The following is a 20846-nucleotide window of genomic DNA, read 5'->3' as shown; positions in this document are numbered from 1 at the left end:
AATCGCTCATGTCCAATGGCCACCTCTTCAGACACACAACAGACATAGCATCTGTTAATGTGTGTCAACTAAATGAAAAGTACGCAGCAGCTGATGTCACCACCAACCTCAAGGGAAGTACCTCTATTTGGGGCAGTAGCTGTGGGTCAAAATTAAGCTCACTATGACACGTCCGGACCGGCCTCTCATTATTGAGTGATGTAGTGAGACTTTGTAATTCTCCCTCCTATCACAGGTTAACTAACACTCACTTGGTATAAAAGCTGACCTTTGTTGGCCTCATCCATTTTCATAAGGATGGGAAATAGGGAAATGTCTGGAACTTATCATCTCAACTGGGACACCTTGGCAAGTGAAAGGAGGCACATTAATAATCATGCCAGAACAATAGGTGTAAAAGAGGACTGTCTTGGGAACACTGGGCCATGGGGTCTCCCTATGTATTGGGTCCAAGTGAAGAATAACAGCCATAAACACTGTGACTGTGAAAATGTATTGACTACCCTATAGGTTCAGAAAACTGTAGTAGAAACTTTATGTAGTTTACCTCATTTAGTTCTTACAACCATCTTATAGGTATTATTATTATTATGATTAGTCGTCCCTATTTTAGAATTGAGGGAAATGAAGCTTAGAAATTTAAATACCTGGCTTAAGTTGGTAAATTGCTGAATTAGGATTTAAACCCAATTTTGTAAAAACCTGAAATGCTTTTTCCATTATATTTCCTTCCAGAAAAAGTATAGTTTCTTGGAACTTATTGAATTGGAGTTGTCAGCTGAGTACAGTTGTGTATTTTAAGAATGAAGTTACCTGTTAGAGATGTACAATGTCTTTATTAGAGGTCCATGAAAAACCAGAAGCTATAATAGATTCTTTTATTTTTTATTGCGGTAACATTGTATTATATAACAATATATAAATTTCAGGTGTACATTATATTTCGATTTCTGCATAGATTACATCATGTTCGCCACCCAAAGACTAATTACAATCCATTACCACACGCATGTGCCTAACCACCCCTGTCGCCCTCCTCCCTCCCCCCTTCCCCTCTGATAACCACCAATCCAGTCTCTGTCTTTATGTGATTGTTTGTTGTTGTTTTTTTCTTCTACTTATAAGTAAGATCATATGGTATTTGACTTTCTCCCTCTGACTTATTTCACTTAGCATAATACCCTCAAGGTCTATCCATGTTGTCACAAATAGTTGGATATCATCATTTCTTATGGCTGAGTAGTATTCCGTTGTGTATATATACCACATCTTCTTTATCCATTCATCCCTTGATGGGCACCTAGGTTGCTTCCAAGCCTTGGCTATTGTGAATAACGCTGCAATGAACACAGGGATGCATGTATCTTTACATATTCATGCTTTCATGTTCTTTGGATAAATACCCAGCAGCGGAATAGCTGGGTCGCATGGTAGTTCTGTTCTTAATTTTTTGAGGAATCTCCATACTGTTTTCCATAGTGGCTGCATCAGTTTGCACTCCCACCAGCAGTGTATGAGAGTTCCCTTCTCTCCACATCCTCTCCAACACGTGTTGTTTCCTGTCTTGTTAATTATAGCCATTCTGACGGGGTGAGGTGATATCTCATTGTAGTTTTGATGTGCATTTCTCTGATGGTTAATGATGTTGAACATCTTTTCATGTGTCTAATAGATTCTTTCGTCTTTGTCTTTCCTTTAGGTCTGTCAGTTCGTCGTCTCTGTAAATGGGCTCAACGTGCTGCATGTAGACTACCGGACCGTGAGCAATCTGATTCTGACGGGCCCACGGACAATTGTCATGGAAGTCATGGAAGAGTTGGAGTGCTGAGCAGGTGGCCCTCCCAGCCCTTCGAGCGGCCTGTGGATGATGAAAGCCAGAACAACACAGAGCAATGCAATGACAAGACTTCCATACAAATGGATGGCTTTGGACATACCAATCTTTTCTCCAAACACACACATCTTAATTCGAGTTTCATACACTGTTTGAGTGTGGAAGAACCGGGTAATACATCTTTAAAAAAAAAAAAAAAAAGCTTATGTCAGTGTAGAAAAAATTTGTGAAACAGAATTTTCTTACATGGTAGAATTGCCTTACTCAATTTCTACTTATAGTTCTCATCCATTGTTTTTTATCTTAGTTTGCAGAAAGTTGTTGAATGCCAAAACAGCATCATGCTGAAATCCCCTTGTTAGGGATCAATAGAATAGTTTTTACAGTTTTGCATTGAAGTCCCACCAAAATTAGCACGTAACTGTTTGTTACAGGGGCTAGATTTCACTGAGCTTCAAATTAAAGCAACATCCAATGGAATATTACTTGTTTATTAGCATTTTTAAGAAGGTTCTAAAGCATTCAAGTGCTTAAAAGCCATCAGAAAATGACTTTTCTTAATTCCTGCCTTTAGCATCAACTTTTAACTTAACATGTGTTTTCAATTATGGCATTAGTTAAAACACAAAAACTTGGTGACGATATGGGTGGGTCAACGGGGAGATACTGCTTAAAATTGTTTACTCTGTTTTCTCTTTCTGAGCCTGAATCATTTTGTTCTATCCATCAGCTACTGCAGCTTTCTAGAATTAATCCTGAATATGGTGAATGTCAAAACAGAGACGTTTGTATAGACACATATAATTCAAAATCAAGCCTCTGGCAAGATTTTACTTTGAGGTTGTCCCTTTTTAAGTGAAGTATTCTAAAACTTGGCCCGTGTGTGATAAAACTTGAAACTAAATTAATTGCCTCTTGGCCTGAATTTTTATAGCTTTCTAGTGTAACATATTTTAAGGACATGATATCCGGCTTATTTGGCAGGATTATTTTTCACCAAAAGCACCCTCTTGTGTTGTAACTTTTCAGCTCACTTGTATATATGCATGTTTCTTTTTTTGGTCTAGAAAAGAATACATTTTGGGGCTTGGTGTATAGAAGAAATTCCTCAAAGTGCCAAATTAGGGAATCAGGGAATGCTAAATTGTTCTTAATTTCATATAATGCATAATAAACGACGAGGTTACTTTCTTATCATGTGTTAACAAAATAAAATATGAATGTTGTACCTCAGCCATTTTTTTGTGATAGGTTATCATAAGTATTGGTACTGATGGAATGGATATATTGTGCTAAAGATGTTACATATATCTATGTTTCTGGTAATCCAACTCTTCTGATCTGTAGCTTTAGTCAGAGAATAAGATTTTGAAGTAATATAGAGTGTCTAATATTAATACTGTCGATCTAAATTTGAGAAATATTATTGTCTTTGTGTGTATGTGCATTTATACTGTATGCCAGGCTCTGTGCTATGGCATTTAACATATATGATCTCTTTTAATCTTCATCACAACCCTGCAAGGTAGGTATCATCACTCTCGTTTTTCAGATGTAGAAACTAAATCTGAGCAAGTTTAAAAACAGTCTAAGTTCACACGGGTTTATTTAATTGTTAAATCCATGTTACCACCCCACCCGCCAATTCAGTCTTTCCCCATTTAGGGACCTTCTGTTTAGGGCTTATTCTGTACCTGGTTCTGTGCTAAAACTGTATGTTGCTTATCCTTATTGACCTGTGAGGTCAATATTGTTATTATCCCCATTTTACAACTGAGGAAACTGACTCCTAAAGAGGTTAGTCATATGCCCAAGGCCCCATAACTAGTAAGTGGGAGGCCTTACCATTTGGCTTTAAAAAAAATTTTATAACCTCTTTAAAAGATGAGCTTTAAATGCTTTCTGTCCCTAGATACTCATTAAATGACAAAAGAAGAAGGAACACCTTCTGAGGAATGGCATCTTCTTCTTGTCTGCTACTCGTACTTTTTACTCATGTCCTCATGCCCATTATCTTGGACCCCAGGATAATATCACTTCCCTTTAGCCAATCTAAGCACCAGAGAAGCATCTATCTTTATCTCCTCCACACAGCCTCCTGCCCTTGAAATTTCTTTGGTTCAGAGAGTGCCGTTGATGTCTTTGGTCAAAGAAATAGGAAGGAAGGAAAAAGAGGATTGAAGGAACTGTTTCCTCCTTTGGCTCCCATCACCCTCAGTTTAAAGGCCAAATGCCAGAGAATTCTACTTAAGGCCAAGAGAGCTTTACCTTAGCTACCCCTCCAGCCCACCCCAACATCCTCACGTTGTTATTAAAGTGAATGCTCCCACTATCATAGGGGCCCCGGTTAGCTCCCTCCAGCTTTTGCATATGCAGTTTGTCCTCCCTGGAATATTCTTCTTTCTCCATCTTTGCTGGGGAAAATCTGTCTTATTAACTCCCCTTAGATATTATCTCCTCTGATGCCCTAGTTCTGGGATTGATGCCCCATCTCTAAAGTCCCATGAACCCTTATGCACCAACCGCCTGTAATTATAGCACTGATGACATTTACTTTGAAATTGTCCCATTATCTGTCTGTCTCCCTAAGTACACCCTAAGCATCTGTAGAACAGGGACTGTGTCTTGTTACAAAGGGCATTCCCTTTACCTAGCACAGTTCCACACGGTAGCGTGTCAGCTATCCACTGCTGTCTAACAAACCGCCCCAAGATGTGGCTTATGACACTATTTGCTCATGATGCTGCGGGTTGGCAGTTTGGGCAGAGCTCTGCGGGGATGGCGAGCCACTGCTTCACGTGGTGGGGGTTGGGTTCACACAGACATTTGTGGTCAGTGGTCAGGTTGATTGGGAGCTGGCTGATCTTGGATGGCTTCATGCACATGTCTCGTGGTTGGCTGTGGCTGTTGGTTGAGGTGCCTCAGTCCCACTCCATGTGGCCTTTCCCCACAGCTAGCCCAGGCTTCCTTATTTGGCCTCATGAGACTGAAGAGGGTGAGAAAGGAACCTGCAAGATCTTCTGTGGACTTGCTTGGAAGTCACAGAGTGTTTCTTCCATAGCATTTTGTTGGCCAAAGGAAGTTACAAAGCTGGCTCAGAATCAAGAGGTGGGGAAATAGACTCTACCTTTTGATGGGAGGAGCTGCAAGGAATTTTTGGCTATTTTTAATCCACCAAGAGTAGGTACTCACTATTTATCGAGTAAAGGACCAAGAAGTTACCTGGTTATTGAAAGGCTTCATCTATCCAGAGGCAAATTACTGCTCAAACACTGGGTATTAAGTTGGGAATAAAGCCCAATGCCTCATGAAAACTTCAAAGTCAGAAAATCCTAAAATGATAATGCTATGTGGAGGCATGGAGAGCACAGCTTGGTCTTCCTGTTTTGCTAGTGAGGAAACTAATGTGTGGAATGGTCAAGGGGCATACCCAACATCATGAGGCTTGTTGGGGCAAAAGCCTGGACCATACACTAGTTTCCCCACTTCCAATCCAAAGTCCTTTATAGTATAGCCTTCTGTAGAAGAGCCTAAGCCAGTGAAAATAGGCCTTTGGCTTTGGGATACTCATAAAATGCAAGTAGTGCCATGTACCTGTGAAGGTAAAAGTGAGTCGATTTTAATTGATTCAGGCCTTGTGTGTTAAATGATATCATTAAAAAATAAATTTTTTGTGTGATATTTTGACAGCTGAATTGCTTTAAAATTTAGAAATTCCATTCCTAAGTGTAACACAAGAATTATTCTAAATTAACGATAAGCAATATTTCTAAGAGCTTTTATTTTACATGGATGTGCATGTCTGTGTGTATCAGTGTATTGTGTGTGAGGTTTCACTCATTGAGAATCCCTGAAATGGATTTTTTTGTTCTCACAGAAAACACTTCTGACTTTTCAGGTGTTTGTGTAATGTGTTTATGTTTTCGTGATGGAGATTCAAATCGTTTTTTGTTTCATCATTAGCATAGTGAGTGCTAGCAGAGCAAATTTGAAAGCCATGCTTTTTAATTCTGCTGTCGAGAGAAAAATGCAGTTGCCTTTGGGTTGGTCTTGTTGTCTGATGCGTGATTATTAATCTCTGTTAAATAACTATATAAATTGATAAGGGGACTAGTTGAGAAATAGTGGGTGTAATGAAGAAGATATCCATGTTTGAGTAGATTAGATGTGCGATCAACTTCACACTACCTTTTAAAAGGTGAATGTGTTGGAATGGTAGCAATTAATTATTTAAAAATCATTGCTTTCAGTTCAAAATGGAGTCTCACATTTCCAAATACTCATTCCTTTCAAATGTGTTGTGAAAATAATCTGCTTTCAAGATCTATTTCAAATTGATGATATTAACTGTTCTCTCTTGTTGAGTATTAACCTGTTTCATTTTGATTATAAATGATTAGAGTAACTCTAGAACATTTCAGTTTTTGCTAATTGATCAGAGTCTAGTGATGTCATTGATCATGGTTTTACTCATTTAAGGCAGAATTTCAGGTGTAATATGTATTTCCTGAGTTCAATACCAAAAGGAAAATTCTGCAGGGTACCAAAATGAAGTTCATTATCAAAGTTAGCATATGGTATTGTCAAATGCATTAATATATGTACTTAATATATATGTTATTTTTAAATTATGTTGAAATTTATTTTCTCCCTTTCTTAAAAATTGTAGCATAATACTTAAAATTATAATATGAAAATAGTATAGCATGAAATAAATGTTAAATTTTAAAAACAATGACGTTAGGGTTTCAGCTTTTCCTGTCCTTTGGAACAAATTAGCCATTTTTTATCCGAAGAAAGGGTTGCATTATAAAGCTGATGTACTACTGACCTATCAGAGAAAACACATGGGACTCATACCTAATTCTCTAATGTAGCCAAAAGTGCCATTCGTAAAACTACTTAATGATGGATGTTTTCTGAAGCTCTTTTCCCTGGAAAAAAAAAAAGTGCATTAAAAAGCTTTTTCTGTATTGTATTTGATTTGGAATCTTTTTCTCCCTGCACAGCCCAATACTGAAGAGTGTTATGGAATAGTCTATATGGAAAATGCTATGTGGTTGTTTACTACTCTGAGAAGATATTAGTTCTTTTTTATTTTCAACTAATTAGGAAATTAGTTACATAATTTGATATATGTAGGGGGCAGGGCAAAGTATGGGGGTAAGTGGTTATTTGGACTACACTCAATAGTCACCAAAAGAACTTTACATTTTTCTCTCATTTATTCACTCACTAATTCACTCGTTCAAGAAACCTTACTGAGGACACTGTATATAGGCCCTAGGAATACAAAGCTGAGTAGACGTGGTCCTGGATCCAGGTCATCCTTTAAGAGTCACCTTTGGGCCTGTCTCCTAGAAGTCTTCTCTCCATGGAAGGGGGGAATATAAAATCATGGTGTGGAAGCCAGTGGTTTAATGCCAGAAGCCACCATCCAACCCAAGAACTAGAATACTGACAGCAAATTCCATTTAATTGTGTACTGCATCCCAATCCTGTCCCTGCTTTCGCACACTCGACGTAACCACAATGGTGAATGTTGAGTTTATCATTCTGTTGTTCTTTTTGTTCTTAATAATTGTGTACGTTTTTAAAAATGAACTTGATTAAAAAAGCATCAGGTTTTACATAATCTTCTGGGACTTGCTTGTTTTCATTCAGGATTATATTACTAATTACTAATATATTACGAATACCAATATATTACTATATTACAAAGATTCTTCTAGATTTTGTGTGTATTTGTAATGAATTCATTCACTTCATAAATTGCCAGAGCACCAATTATTTGTCTATTTTCTTATCATTGGGCATTTGGGTTGTTTCTATTGTTGTTGTTGTTGTCATAAATTGGGTTACTATGAACATCCTTATACCATCTCCTGGGAACAAGTGAAGGAATTTCTCTTAGTTATCCACTTATGAGAATTTCTTTTTCTTTTTTTTACTTTTTTTTTTTTTTTACTGTTTTTTTTTTTTTACTTTTTTGTGTGTGTGTGAGGAAGATCAGCCCTGAGCTAACATCTGATGCCAATCTTTTTTTTTTTTCCTGAGGAAGACTGGCCCTGAGCTAACATCCATGCCCATCTTCCTCTACTTTATATGGGACACCGCCATGTGGCTCGACAAGCAGTGCGTCAGTGCGTGCCCGGGATCCGAACCAGCGAACCCCGGGCCGCCGCAGCGGAGCACGCGCACTTAACTGCTTGTGCCACCGGGCCAGCCCCTAGGAGAATTTCTGAGTGACAGGAATACTAACTTTACAAGGTCACATCTAACTAGTTTCCAAAGTGGTTGAACCAAGATACACTCCCATCTAAAATATAAAAGTCATATATGTTGATCAATATCTTCTCCAACACTTGATATTCTGAGACTTCTTAATTTTTGTCAAATAAGTGTTTATTTTGTCAATGATACTGAGAATCCTAATTTGCAGCAAAGCTCATAAAATTTAAAGCGCAAAAAATGTAAGAAATAGTTTGTGATCCTAGCTTACTACGTCAATGCCCAGGATGTCTTTGAAACTTTTTACCCTACAGCAACTCTGATTTTGATGAGGCAAGGATTATTGGAAGTCAGTATAACATATTCAAAAATATCCAACAAATAATTTATTAAGCGCTAAAATGGGCCTGTCACTAAGTCTTTCCCAAACAACAGTAAATAAGAAAGGTCCCTGTCTTTATGAAGCTTACATATTCTTGGGGGACTAAACAGGGTTCTGTACCCAATTCCAATGTGGGAGGACCTCCCCCCACTATCACCAAACAATGCTCTGACACCAGTTGGGGGGTCCTACAATTCAACTCAATTCTTTATTTTATTTTATTTTTTTATTATTGAGGTAACATTGGTTTATAACATTATATAAATTTCAAGTGTACATCATTATATTTCGATTTCTGTGTAGACTACAACACGTTCACCACCCAAAGACTAATTATAATCCATCACCATACATATGTGCCCTGTCACGTCTTTCGTCCTCCTCCATCCCCAGATCCCCTCTGGTGACCACCAGTCTAATCTCTGCATCTATGTGTTTGTTTGTTGTTGTTGTTGTTTTTATCTTCTACTTATGAGTGAGATCATACGATATTTGACTTTCTCCATCTGACTTATATCCGTACCCATCTTCCTCTACTTTATATGGGACTCCGCCACAGCATGGCTTGACAAGAGGTGTGTCAGTGCGCGCCCGGGATCCAAACCCGCGAACCCCAGGGCCGCTGCAGAGGAGCGCATGCACTTAACCGCTACACCACGGGGCTGCCCCCACTACATCTTTATCCATTCGTCCATTGATGGGCACTTAGACTGTTTCCAAGTCTTGGCTATTGTGAATAATGCTGCAGTGAACATACGGGTGCATGTATCATCACACATTTTTATTTTCATGTTCTTAGGATAAATACCCAGCAGTGGAATAGCTGGATCATATGGCTACCTGGAGATAGCATCAGATTCCACAGGTTAAGTATTCAGTCCTACAAGACTTACCCCACCTCCATTTCAGCTGGCAATCACAAATTCAGTTTATAACCCATGCTTCTGACTGCATCTCTATAATTCAGAGATTCCCATGACCCCATCCTTGGGTTTGCTTAATTTGCTGGAGTGGCTTGCAGAACTCAGAGAAATATTTTACTTATCAGATTATTGACTTATTATAAAAGGATATAACTCAGGAACAGCCAGATGGAAGAGATGCATAGGGCGAGGTGTGAGGAAAGGGCGCAGAGTTTCCATGCCCTCTTGGAGCACATCACTTTCCCCAAAGGTCCACGTGTTCACCAATCCAGAGGCTCTCCCAACCCTGTCCTTTTGGGTTTTTATGGAGGCTTCGTTACATAGGCAGGACGGATTAAATCTTTGGCTGCTGGTGGTTGATTAAGTCTCCAGCCCCTCTCCCCTCCCCAGAGGTGAGGGGATGGAACTGAAAGTTCCAACCCTCTAATCACATGGTTGGTTCTCCTGGCAGCCAGCCACCATCCTTAGGTGTGTTCCAAAAGTCACATCATTAACATAACAAAAGACACCTTTATTGTACTCATCACTTAAGAAATTCCAAGGATTTTAGGAGCTCTATGCCAGAAACTGGGACAAAGACCAAATGTATTTTTCATATTATGAGTCACAGTATCACAGGGACACAGAAAATAAATAAGTTATATAAATGAAATAGTTCGTTTTAGATAGGGGTAAGTGCTAAGAAGTAAATGAAATCAGATGGGGTGATAGAGAACAAGCAGGATTTCATGGGCTGGGCAGTGGAAACAGCTGCCATGTTACTCAGTTCCAGTGAGGCCCCATTCGCATTACAGCCTATGGGAACAGCGCCCCCTGGAGTTATGCAATGCAACAGCACCCAGCAAAAGCCTCTGCAAACTTGACGTTTTGAGCTAATGTGTAAAGGATGGGATTGAGCTAGCCTTAGAGAAATTTGGCAGTATTTCACGTAAAGGAAAAAGCAAGTCTCAAGGTACCAAAGCTGGGAAGGTCACAGGGGTTAAGAGCATGGGCTCTGGAGCCGTACAGACCTAGATTCAGTGCTACAGTGGTACAGCTGGATTCAGATTCGAGCTGTAGCACTTAGGAGTACATCCAGTTACTCAACCTCTCTAGGCATCGATTTCCTTATCTGTAAAATGAGGATAACAGTACCTACCTCATTTGACTGTGAAGATTAAATAAGATAGCGAAACCAGGGTCCAACTTGCTTTAACTATACTCAGTTGAGTTGTCTGTTTGCAAAAGTAGTTAGATAATGCATTACTAAAGCCCTCTCTATAGATAAGATCTCTGAGGCTAGGGTCATCATGGTAACGGGTGGGGTGTGTAAGTTTTTCAGGAACTGAGAGTCCACTCTTTGTCTAGGTCAGGCTGGTTAAGACCACCAACTCATCAACTAGGCCTGTGCGGATGAACAATAGGTGACCCTTTCACATCAAGGAGCCAAAAACTCCACCCTCAGATCATGGTAACGCCACCATTTTATGAACTCGCATCCTGTGAAGAGCCATGAAGCTTGACTACACTTGCATAGATCGTCAATTACCTCACTTCTCCATACCTCCAATCATCTATTCCCACACTTCAGACCAATCTGCTCCTTTAACCCACAAGTATCCCTAATCCCCATTTTTGGAGGAAAGTGGATTTGAGATTGGTTTTCCATCTCCTTGCTTGGCTGCCTTGTGAATTAAATTCTTTCTCTGCTGCAAACTCATCATCTTGGTGATTGGCATAATGGTATGGCTGGCAAAACGAACTTGGTTTGGTAACAATAATGCATGTAAAATGCTTATTCTTGTACCTGACATAGTAAATGATAATAATAAATAATAATAACTGGATGTTTCTCTTGTTTTTATGCCCACTAAACAGAAAAGGCACTCTGGAGAAGTTATGACTTGCGCCCAAACTCACACCAGCTAACATATACCTGAAACTGGAATCCAGGCCCCAGAAATGCTCAGCCAGTGCTCTTTTCAGCACATCTTTCTGTGCCTTGGTTTTCTTATTTTTAAGTGGTATAATAATCTGATAAGGCTATTATGAAGATTAATGAGTTAATACATTTAAAGGTCTTAGTACAGTGCCCAGCACATAGTAAGTGCTCCAAGAATAACCAGTGATAGCTATTATTATCATTTTTATTACTATAATGCTAATTATCTGTCACCTTGAAAAACCCACATTAATCCATAGGATTGTCTACACATATATATCTTCATCACCGACAATAAACCTTTTAGTTGTTTTAATTGTCATAAGACTAGATAGTAGAATGATTAGAAAAATATATATGATCGACCCCATATTCAATTGATTACATTAAAAAGAAATCACCCACGCAGTCACTTTCACTATACTCCTCAGGTACTGAGTAGCAAGGAGACTCATAGGTTGGAAGAAAATATAGCTCTGAATTTGTGGCTATAGGTTGGGAGAGAGTAAAAATTATTTTGCATTGGATCCTAATTTTATTCAGCTCTCTAGCTTTTGAAACCAAAATTGCATGTAAATAACCTACCAAACATAATTTTTAAAGCCCAAGATTTCATGTAAAATAATTTCACAAAACTGAAACAATTATCTATTTACTACCTGATCAGGCTCCAAGCAGTTTTACAGCCTGTTAAGAAAGCAATAAAAGTAATCAATTGTTGTGCCTTCCATCCCATGGCAAACACTATTTCTCAGAGCATATTGGAGATTTAGTCTTGATTATAAAGGAGGTTCTTTCCGGAGAACACCGTAATTGAGACATCATTCTGTTTGTCTTTTGTGGGCAGCTCCCTAAGTCTAGAGGTTTAGGAGAGTCATGCTGGAATTATGTAAGCAAAACCACTATCCTGTGCTTCTGTTAGCACAAGCTTTCTGCAGGCAGAGAGTGGAGGCACAGGCTGCTGCTTGCCTTGTACATCTGACGAACATTCTGCACAAAATAAAGGAGTTTCCTGTAAAGAACTTGGCTGAAGTGTCTCATGTTCTTACACCCGCGATTTGACAACTCTGTTTTCCTCTGCCTGTCATTCTGCCTATGAGACTTTCTCTCTTTACTCCCTGAGATTCCATATCTTATTCCAAATTCCCTTTGCTCCCTTGGGGATAAATATTAATCTTGTTTCTTTGTGAAGTCTGAAATGCCTGGGTCCACGAAGGCCGATTCATAATAAGCACTTTATGAAGGTGGCTAGTGACACCTCCTGAAGTCCAGTCCAAGCGGATGGGATGTGGGGTGGGTAGGACAGTGAGGAAGAAAAAGGAAGCGAGAGGAAGAACATTTGTTCTGTTACCTCATCTTTGAAAATGTTTATGTGAGTGTGGCCAAAACTGTGAAACAAGCCCAGATTTAAAAAGATCTGGATGTTTCTGCCACCCTGAAAGGTGAAGAAGTAGAATATTTGCTCTTACTCTTGAACCTCTCAAATCCCTGGACCATGTGAAAGGGGAACGTGAAGGTTAGTTAATTATTAAGCAGAGAGTCTGCCAGGTTTGATGGTTGATAACAGAAAGGGAGGGAAAAAAGTGCTGCAAGTTCTAAGCAAGGTTGGAGTCCACAAACATCAGACCAGCCAGTCTGTGTTAGACAAGAACCCGTTTTTTCAAATTTTCTTTCAGCCACTCTGAGCTACATCAGATGTCAAAAACTGTTTCTTGTGCTTTCCTTGCTTGAAATGGAAGGGGAGAAGGTGGTGTACTATCTTACTTTTAAAGCACATATTGTTCCTTATCACAAGCACACCATAATCCACTCATTTACCTCTCTGTGTACGTACCTGTCCACAGTCTTTGCTTTCCTTGTTCTTAAGAGAAGTGGCTCACTCTTCCTCCACACACTCCCATCTTGTTACATAAATGGAAAGAAAATTATAAAATCAGAGTCATTTTCTTTATCTGTAAGAGACCTTGTAAACTGACTGGTTTACTCTGTCATTTTATGGATGGAGAAATAGTCTTAGGAAAACTAGTAATAATAATAGCTAATATTTATTGCAATCTAAATATATGCCAGGTACTCAGATAAATGTTTTTTATGGACGATCTCATTTAATCCTCACACAATTTCATGAGGTAGGTTGTAGTAAAATCGTCATTTTATAGGCAAGGAACTCAGCTCTCTAAGGAGGTTAAGTCGGTGGCACAAGGTCACGTACGGGCCAAGTGATGGGGCCAGAATTGGAACCCAGTCACTCTGACTGCTGATGGTATCTGTCTTCTATGGCCCCCAGTTTGCCCAAGAACACAAGATCACACATGCACGTGGTGGCAGGAAACCGTCTAGAACCAGAGTTTGCTCCTTGAGAGCACTCTACTTTCTTGATGTTGCTGTGGAGGACCACACCTGGCCCCTTCCTGTGCAGCGATGATCGAGGGCTCATTCCTCTTCCCTGGTAGCCGCCATGACATCCTTGCTTTCCTCCTGTAGACATCAGGGATTCCCCCTGCTTTCCTCTTTCTTCTCAACATCACTTCCTATCATTTGGTTCATTCTTAGATTTCCCTTGGCTATTTCCCCAGCTTCCTTCTTAGATGCTTTTCTGGAAGCAAACACTCAGAAACTTCTGTTTTCGTGCATGCATTTCATTTCATTCATTCAACACATAATAATAGGTGCCTTCTATTGCTGTATTAAGTCCTAATCACTATAAGTGGGCAACCAAAATGTGACTTGGAAAGTCCAGGAGCTCAGAGAATAGGAACTATTCTCAAGATATCAATGAATAGGGTATCAGTGAATAAGGTATCCATGAATCCCATATCTCCAGGACCTAATAAGGTATCCAGCACACAGTAACTTCTCAATTAATGTTTGTTGAATAAAAGTATGGGTTTGTAAAAATCTCTTCAAATTTACAATGTACTTTCCTGAAATGGAAGCGAGCCTAGAAGAGAAGTCTTACTGATGCCTCCTCTTTCCTGCCTCCTTTCTTAGATGGCCTGTGAAGGACACTCCACGCTCTTTTTCATTAATTCCTGAAAGTAGGCTTGTGTGTATCTTCGGTTTCCCTAGGTTCTCCAGTAAGGCCAGACTAACATCTGCTGGAACACAGGAGACCTTCAATCTGGCATCTTGGAGCTTAGAGAAGAAAGTGGGCTTATAGCAAGGACAAAGGAGAGGCAAAAGGACCTCCTTCTTTTGAAAGGACAGATTTAAGGTCACAGGCCCACCATAAAAGGAATTAAGGCAAATCCCCAGGACTCCAGGCTTCTAGAAAGAGTTTCTCAGTGATAATAGTGAGAGTTATTGAATGTCCATTGTGTGCCACACACATGCTAAGTGTTTTGTATACATTATTAAGTGTTTACTTTGTCAACATTATTAAGTGTTACATGTTGTCCCAAGGAACCACTTTCAAATGCAAGCAACCTCTTTCTAATGCATCTCACAATGTTTCATAAAGTCCACTTAATTTTTGATCCTCTTCCTCCCCTACAACCTCCATCACACAGAACAACTAGGTTATAAGGCCAGGACTCCATGATATAGCTGGACTTTGCATTCATGTATGCACACACACACGTACACACACATACACACAAATTTGAAGGAAAAGAAGCTTTCATCTGAATGCAGGCTATGCAAGTGGCTTCTGTGCTTTAATTCTGACAAATTCTTCCTTCTTGGATATGTGGTGCTTTTCTTACACGAATTAAAAGTCAAACAGAGTGTGTTGGAGTTCTCACTTAGAAATGTGAACAGGTCATCTGGTCCTTGAAGGCTACCTCACTATCCTAGCTAAGTTACCAACTATGGCAGAGTTTTATCAAGAGAGAAAGTGGCTATTAACAATCAAGATTATTAGCGTCCAAAACAAGAAAAGCTCAATGGCTGTGCATATTTATGGTTGCTTAACACAATGCACATAATTGTTAGGGGGCTTCCTGACTTCAGCTCCCCGCTGTATGAAGAGGGAGCAGAACGCACACATCCCCCTTTAGCCATGTTCAACCACGGGCTGAAGTACCCTCTTCTTACTCCTTGGATATGGCTTCTGTTTGCATCAACTACATTGTGGATGCCTTTGGATGATGTAAACCTCTTCATATGAAACAGAGTAAGTCCAGAAACAAAGCATGCATTGGTTTTCCAGCAAGTCTGGTGGGGTCAGACAATCAGAGGGTTCTGTAAGGGCTGAGACCACTCCTTGTATGAACAGAGACTGCCTCTCATTTGTCTGCTTGAGTCTTACCCCACTTCTAACCTCTGCCACCCCAAAGGGAATTCTACTGCAAAAAACAATAGCAGTGTTCGCACAGCTTCTCATTCAATATTCTCCTTTATTGGCAAAAAGTTTCTTTACAGTTCGCATCTAGACTCTAGGCCAAGTTCAAGTAAAGCTTCCTTTTTAAAAAATTTATGCTAACTGTGAGTTAGAGTGCAAGGCTATTTCCTTTTGATTCTCCTTGCTTTTTGCTCTGTTAACCACTAACTGACTTTTCCTCTCTCTTACTCTTTCCTTCCCCATTTTGACTTAAAATCTGTTATTTCTCCTTATCAACTTCTAGCAGCCTCTTCTAGCACTTACTGAATGCTGAACTCTATCTCTGGGATGCTGGCTGGGATGGGGCAAGCATAACATGAGTGTGGGTGTAAAGCTATGTATTGGAAGAAGCACTGGAGAATCCACGTGGAGAATTTATAGCTATTGGTGGGTCTATGTAAGATGACCAACAAGAAATAGATCAGCACTCAGGCAACAGAAAGATATATTGCTATTGTAGGATCTAAATAAGGGATGGAGCCAAAAGTTATAATCTAGATAAGGTAAAGTGTGTTAGGAGGCAAAACTAAAGCCAGAAATAGAGCACAAGATCTTTCGTCATGAGCAACATCATTCAGAGCTTCCTTCTATACCATATCAGCTGGGTGATGTATTTGTGAATCAAACCCAGTTAGATTAAATCACCGAATTCAAGCAGACTTATCTTTATGCCTTTATAATTGTCTGCTTCATATTAACATATTTATACAGTTGTTTTGTCTTAATATTGAAGACCCTGGTTGACTCATCTTGGTATACGCCACAATCCCTAGCATATAACTCCATTACAAAATGATTCATCTCTAAACATATGAATTGAAGACAGGACTAGGGTGTTATTTTAATATCCTAACTTGGGCAGTTACTCTGTGGAATATGAACTGCACGAAAAATGAAATGAATAATTATCTGTGCCAGCTACTTGCACAGCATTTATCTTGCTTCATCCTTATAACACCTTACAAAGTTGTTGTGAGAATTAAATTAAATGAGATAACCCAAGTCAACAGCTTATTATACGTTTGGCATATAAGTGCTTAATGTCATTATACTTATTGTATTAACCATATAATATTACGCAGTTGTATTTTCAGCACACACCAGCTGGCAACTGTGGATGAGGTAGACTGACTAGATGATCGCTCACCAATCCTGCTTCCTTTTCCTGAGCACATAGGAAGTCTCCATTTTCCAGCCCCATTTGCATCTGGGTGGGACAATGTGACTCAGTTCTAGCCAATGGTATGTGGGTAGAAGTTACCACTTCCAAGGTTGGCTATAAACTAACCTGTGAAATCTTATGCTTCCTCTCTCCCCCTTACATGGGGCTAGAAGAGAAAGATTCTGCAATAGAAGAGCCACGTGATGGGAAGAGCCTGGATTCCTGAGTCTTCTATGGAGGAGAGCATCCTGACTCACATCAGGCTATGATGTGAGCAGAAAACAAACTTTTATTGTTTAAGCCACTGAGATTTGGGGACTTATTTGTTATTGTAGCATACACAGCTGACCTTATCCTGAATAATATGGTGCTATTGAAGAAAAGGAAACAAATATGATTTAAATTAGTTATTTGAAAACACTAATTACCAAATAAGGCAGAAGTAAAGATTCACACATGAAATGAATCTGCAAAATTGTGTGTGGAGTTTTTGGAAAGCAACAGGGCATCATTCTGCTGGGAAATTAAGTCCCATGTCTGTACGTTGACAATAATGGCAGAGCTGGGACATGAATCAGGCGAGTCTGACTCTAGGACCAGTACTTTTCTTCACTACATCCTTCATCGGTTTGGGATGAACCAGTGGAGGTGCCTCCTGCAAGAGTCAGTGATAAGGAACAAGATCTCAGGGGCCAAACTAGATTGAATGATGTATTAGCTGAGGGCTTTTAGAGGTGAAGGATGGTGGGAAAAGACAGAACCAAAATGTAAGGCTAAAGAAGCAGTGCTGGAAGTTCAGAATGGTGAGATGTGCCACAAGTAGGAAAGCAAATTACGAGGCCAGAAGTTAAAAGAGAGGGAAAAGGTAGAAGTGTAGAGCGATGGAATCAAAAAGAGAGGCTCAAGCTGCAGACTGAATCATAGGAGGGTGTTGGAAGCAGGTTTTAATGTGAAGTTGGCCAAGGGGACAGCCATGTTGGACAGGACCCAGCAGGGTAAACTCGAGGCAAGAGAGTGAGTACAGCAGGAAACCCCATAAAAATCCCTACAAATACCCGGTAAAACTTCTGTGTCATGATCATGGAATATAGAAATGCACTACGTGTAAAGACGAGCTCCATCATCACTTAGGGTGGTCAGGTTTGGGGTTCATGGTTTTTCCAGAAAGATCAACCACCTCATCTCCAATTTTTCTGAGCAGCAGTCACATATATTTTAAGAGCTCACTCAGCTCTCATTGGTATAGACATATAAGTAGCTGGAAAAACTACTGAATAGCATTATTAAATACACATTGTTGAATATGTTTTTGGTCTCCTGGCACCCATTCCCATTCTTTTGCTAACAGAACTTGTATTTTGGGGGTGAATTGCCTCTCTCATTTTGTACAGTTATGATAAGATGTCTCTCATGGTGCCCTAGTCTCCCTAGTGAAAGAACGGGCCCCAAACTCAAGTTAAATCAATACTCTCTTCCAGGATTTTGAATATTGAGCAGAATAATGCAAGGATGGGAAAAACAGTGAAAGTCCATTAATCCCTGTGGTCCCCCAGGCCTACTCTGGCTCTTTTCTTCTCTAAGCCTGGTCCCAGAGCCTTCTGATGCAATCTGTGGGCTACAATGATCTTTGGTGAAGTGTGGAGGAAGGGGACCCAAGATCAGACGGGAAGGTTGGGTAAGCTTGGAAGAGCCTGAGGTGTCAATTCCACAGAGCAAGTGGAGACCAAGAACCCCAAATAGAGTCAGGCATCTGCCTAAGAGTTCCAGCAAGTGGAAGCAATCAGATTTAGGAGTTGTACTGTGGAAAGACTTCCTGATTAATTTCGAAGAGTGGTAGAGCAGGCAGAATGTTTTTTGGTTGCAAGTGACAGAAAACCAGCTTGAACTAATTTAAGGGGGAAACAAGACTTTACTGCTTTATGTAGCAGCAATGCAATAGGAACAGTGATTCTATAATTTATCATCCACCTGGAACACTTCTGAGACTGAAAGAGGGAGCCGTTAATGATTAAGCTGGGACAACAGGCGTAAACTGGGACTGCCTTGGGCAAACTGGGATGTCTGCTCATCCTAGTGTTAGGAAATCAGGATGAATAAAACCCAAAAGGCTACCAGAGATCTCTCTCTCTCTGGGTAGCTGTTACTTTTCTCTACGTTCTACTTCTCTTGTGTGGGCTTTTTTTCACGTAAGCTTATGCAGCAAGGGACATAGCTGCCAGAAGGTCTGGGCTCAAATGCTTACAGCTTACTAATCAGACAGGAAAGGATGCTCGTCCATCTGCTCCAGTATGAAACATCCTGCCACAGAATTCCAAGTAGTCTGGCATATGTCACATGACCATCCCCAAACCCATCTTTGTGAACAAAAAGATGGATTCCTACCTTTGGTTCACCTTTGGTCATATGTCCTTTCCGTGTCAAAGATACAGGAGTACTAATCAATAGTCCCAATAGTTTGAAGTAGCATTTCACAAAAGAGAAGAGTCTCTGGGAGACAAAACCACACATATCTACCATGACAGCCTTTTATAGAGTGCCTGATGCCAAGGGCACCAGCAGTATGGGAACATAAAACACAGCTGTCAGAACGCTGGCGTTACTTGGGAAATGGGCAAAACCACGAACTCTGCAACCCTGGAAACCCTTTGCAATCCACTTTGGCGAAGTGGATTGCTCTAATCCTTTATATCTAGTATATAATAGTCCATTAGAGATATGTGAGGACCAGGACTCGGTGTTCCTATGAACCTCTAGACTTCTCAAATGAAGAGAACTTACCCCGAAAAGCCATTGGCAGAACCATAAGTGCCCTGGACACCTCAAGTTTTAAATGGGGAGTTGGGGAACAGAAAGGAAAGCTGGGACTTCACAGAAAAGTGTTGAGAAAGAAGATTGCTGGAGGCAGACGTCCCTTCCATCCCAGCTTGGCCAAGCTCCCGGTTCTGCCACTGCTGGCTCCTGTTTCAGCCCCATTGTTGGAAAGCACAACCATTTATGATGAAACTTGGAAGATAGAAAGATGCTACCTTCTGCCATCCTGGTATGATCCTCTCCACCTTGCAGAAGATCTCTTGGTGGCTAAAACTCACCAGCAGTCTGCTTGTCCCCAGGCCAGCCCTTCTCCTGGAGAAAAAGGAGTGGATAAATGTGTGGAAGTCTGACTGGGAGACTGTCGGCTCCCACCCAAAGGAGAGACTCAGCCCAGCGACAGGGTGGAGAGCGAGGCCCAGCGGAATGCGATTTCGCAATGGGCCCCTTGCCACTACAGGGAACACAGTGTTTACTGGAGAAAGCTCTCCAACCTCAAAGTCATCTGTGCTTTCCAGAAAACTGCTGCCTTAACTCTAATAAATAACCAACAGTTCAACTCAAGCCTTTTTGGAGCAGATGGGGCTATCCTTGACACAGTGCTGAACAGCAGGAATGCCGCCTGCAAGCCCCACCTTTTGGAAGCAGCCAGCAAGGCTGAAAATTCTCGAAGCTGTCACCATGCGTTGTAGCTCCAGATTATAAATGGGAGATTCCACAACAGGCTATTTATTAGTAGGTAAATTCTCTCTTGCTAGGCTGTATCTGGACAAGTCACAGGAAATTCTTCTTGGAACTAAACAGTAAGTGAATAAACAAACAATAACATCTGGTTCAGGATAAGTAGCTAATGAAATATGTCATAGCCCACCTTGGCCCAGAGTTCAGGTTAATAAAACAAATTACTGGTAGTTGATAAATCATCTCAGTGCTAGTCTATCTATGGTCAGTGTACATATTGCCTGTCCTATTTTGTTCACTTGTTCTTTTAAATGTTTCTTCTCTCTTCTTTCATCGTTCAAGACAGAATATTTCTTTTTTAACTTTTAATTCCACATATGTTGATTGCTGTTGTCCCCTTCTGGACTGAGGGACTCATTCGCCTGCCTGCGGGCCAATGGCTCTTGGCTAAGCCCCTCTCCAGTACAAGCCCTCTGCTAGAGAGAGCTGCCTCATGTTATTCACAATAGCCAAGGTATGGAAACAACCTAAGTGTCCATCAGTGGACGAATGGATCAAGAAAATGTGGTATATATACACAATG

At 40.3% G+C, this 20846-nt stretch overlaps 1 protein-coding gene and 1 long non-coding RNA gene across 2 annotated transcripts in view; one reads left to right on the top strand and one right to left on the bottom strand.

Moving 5' to 3' along the window:
* The window catches only part of DEPTOR (DEP domain containing MTOR interacting protein), a 151881-nt gene extending 144412 nt beyond the window's left edge, over positions 1-7469 (top strand). The window contains exon 9 of the mRNA XM_004431110.3: positions 1700-7469. Within this exon, the coding sequence (XP_004431167.1) occupies positions 1700-1828 (129 nt within the window). The 3' untranslated portion in view covers positions 1829-7469. The remainder of the gene's footprint in view (positions 1-1699) is intronic.
* LOC147913987 (uncharacterized) lies at positions 1970-19893 on the bottom strand. Its single transcript, XR_015555968.1, has 3 exons — positions 19801-19893; positions 13126-13192; positions 1970-2014 (listed from the first exon to the last, which is right to left on the bottom strand). It is a non-coding gene; the product is annotated as an uncharacterized LOC147913987 (long non-coding RNA).
* Between the last annotated feature and the right edge of the window lie 953 nt (positions 19894-20846).

Source organism: Ceratotherium simum, chromosome 23 (genome assembly GCF_057802395.1).
Source record: "Ceratotherium simum simum isolate JZ-2026a chromosome 23, ASM5780239v1, whole genome shotgun sequence".
NCBI lineage: Eukaryota > Metazoa > Chordata > Mammalia > Perissodactyla > Rhinocerotidae > Ceratotherium > Ceratotherium simum.
Note: the sequence above shows the minus strand (reverse complement) of the source record. Positions and strands in the feature narration are given on the sequence as shown.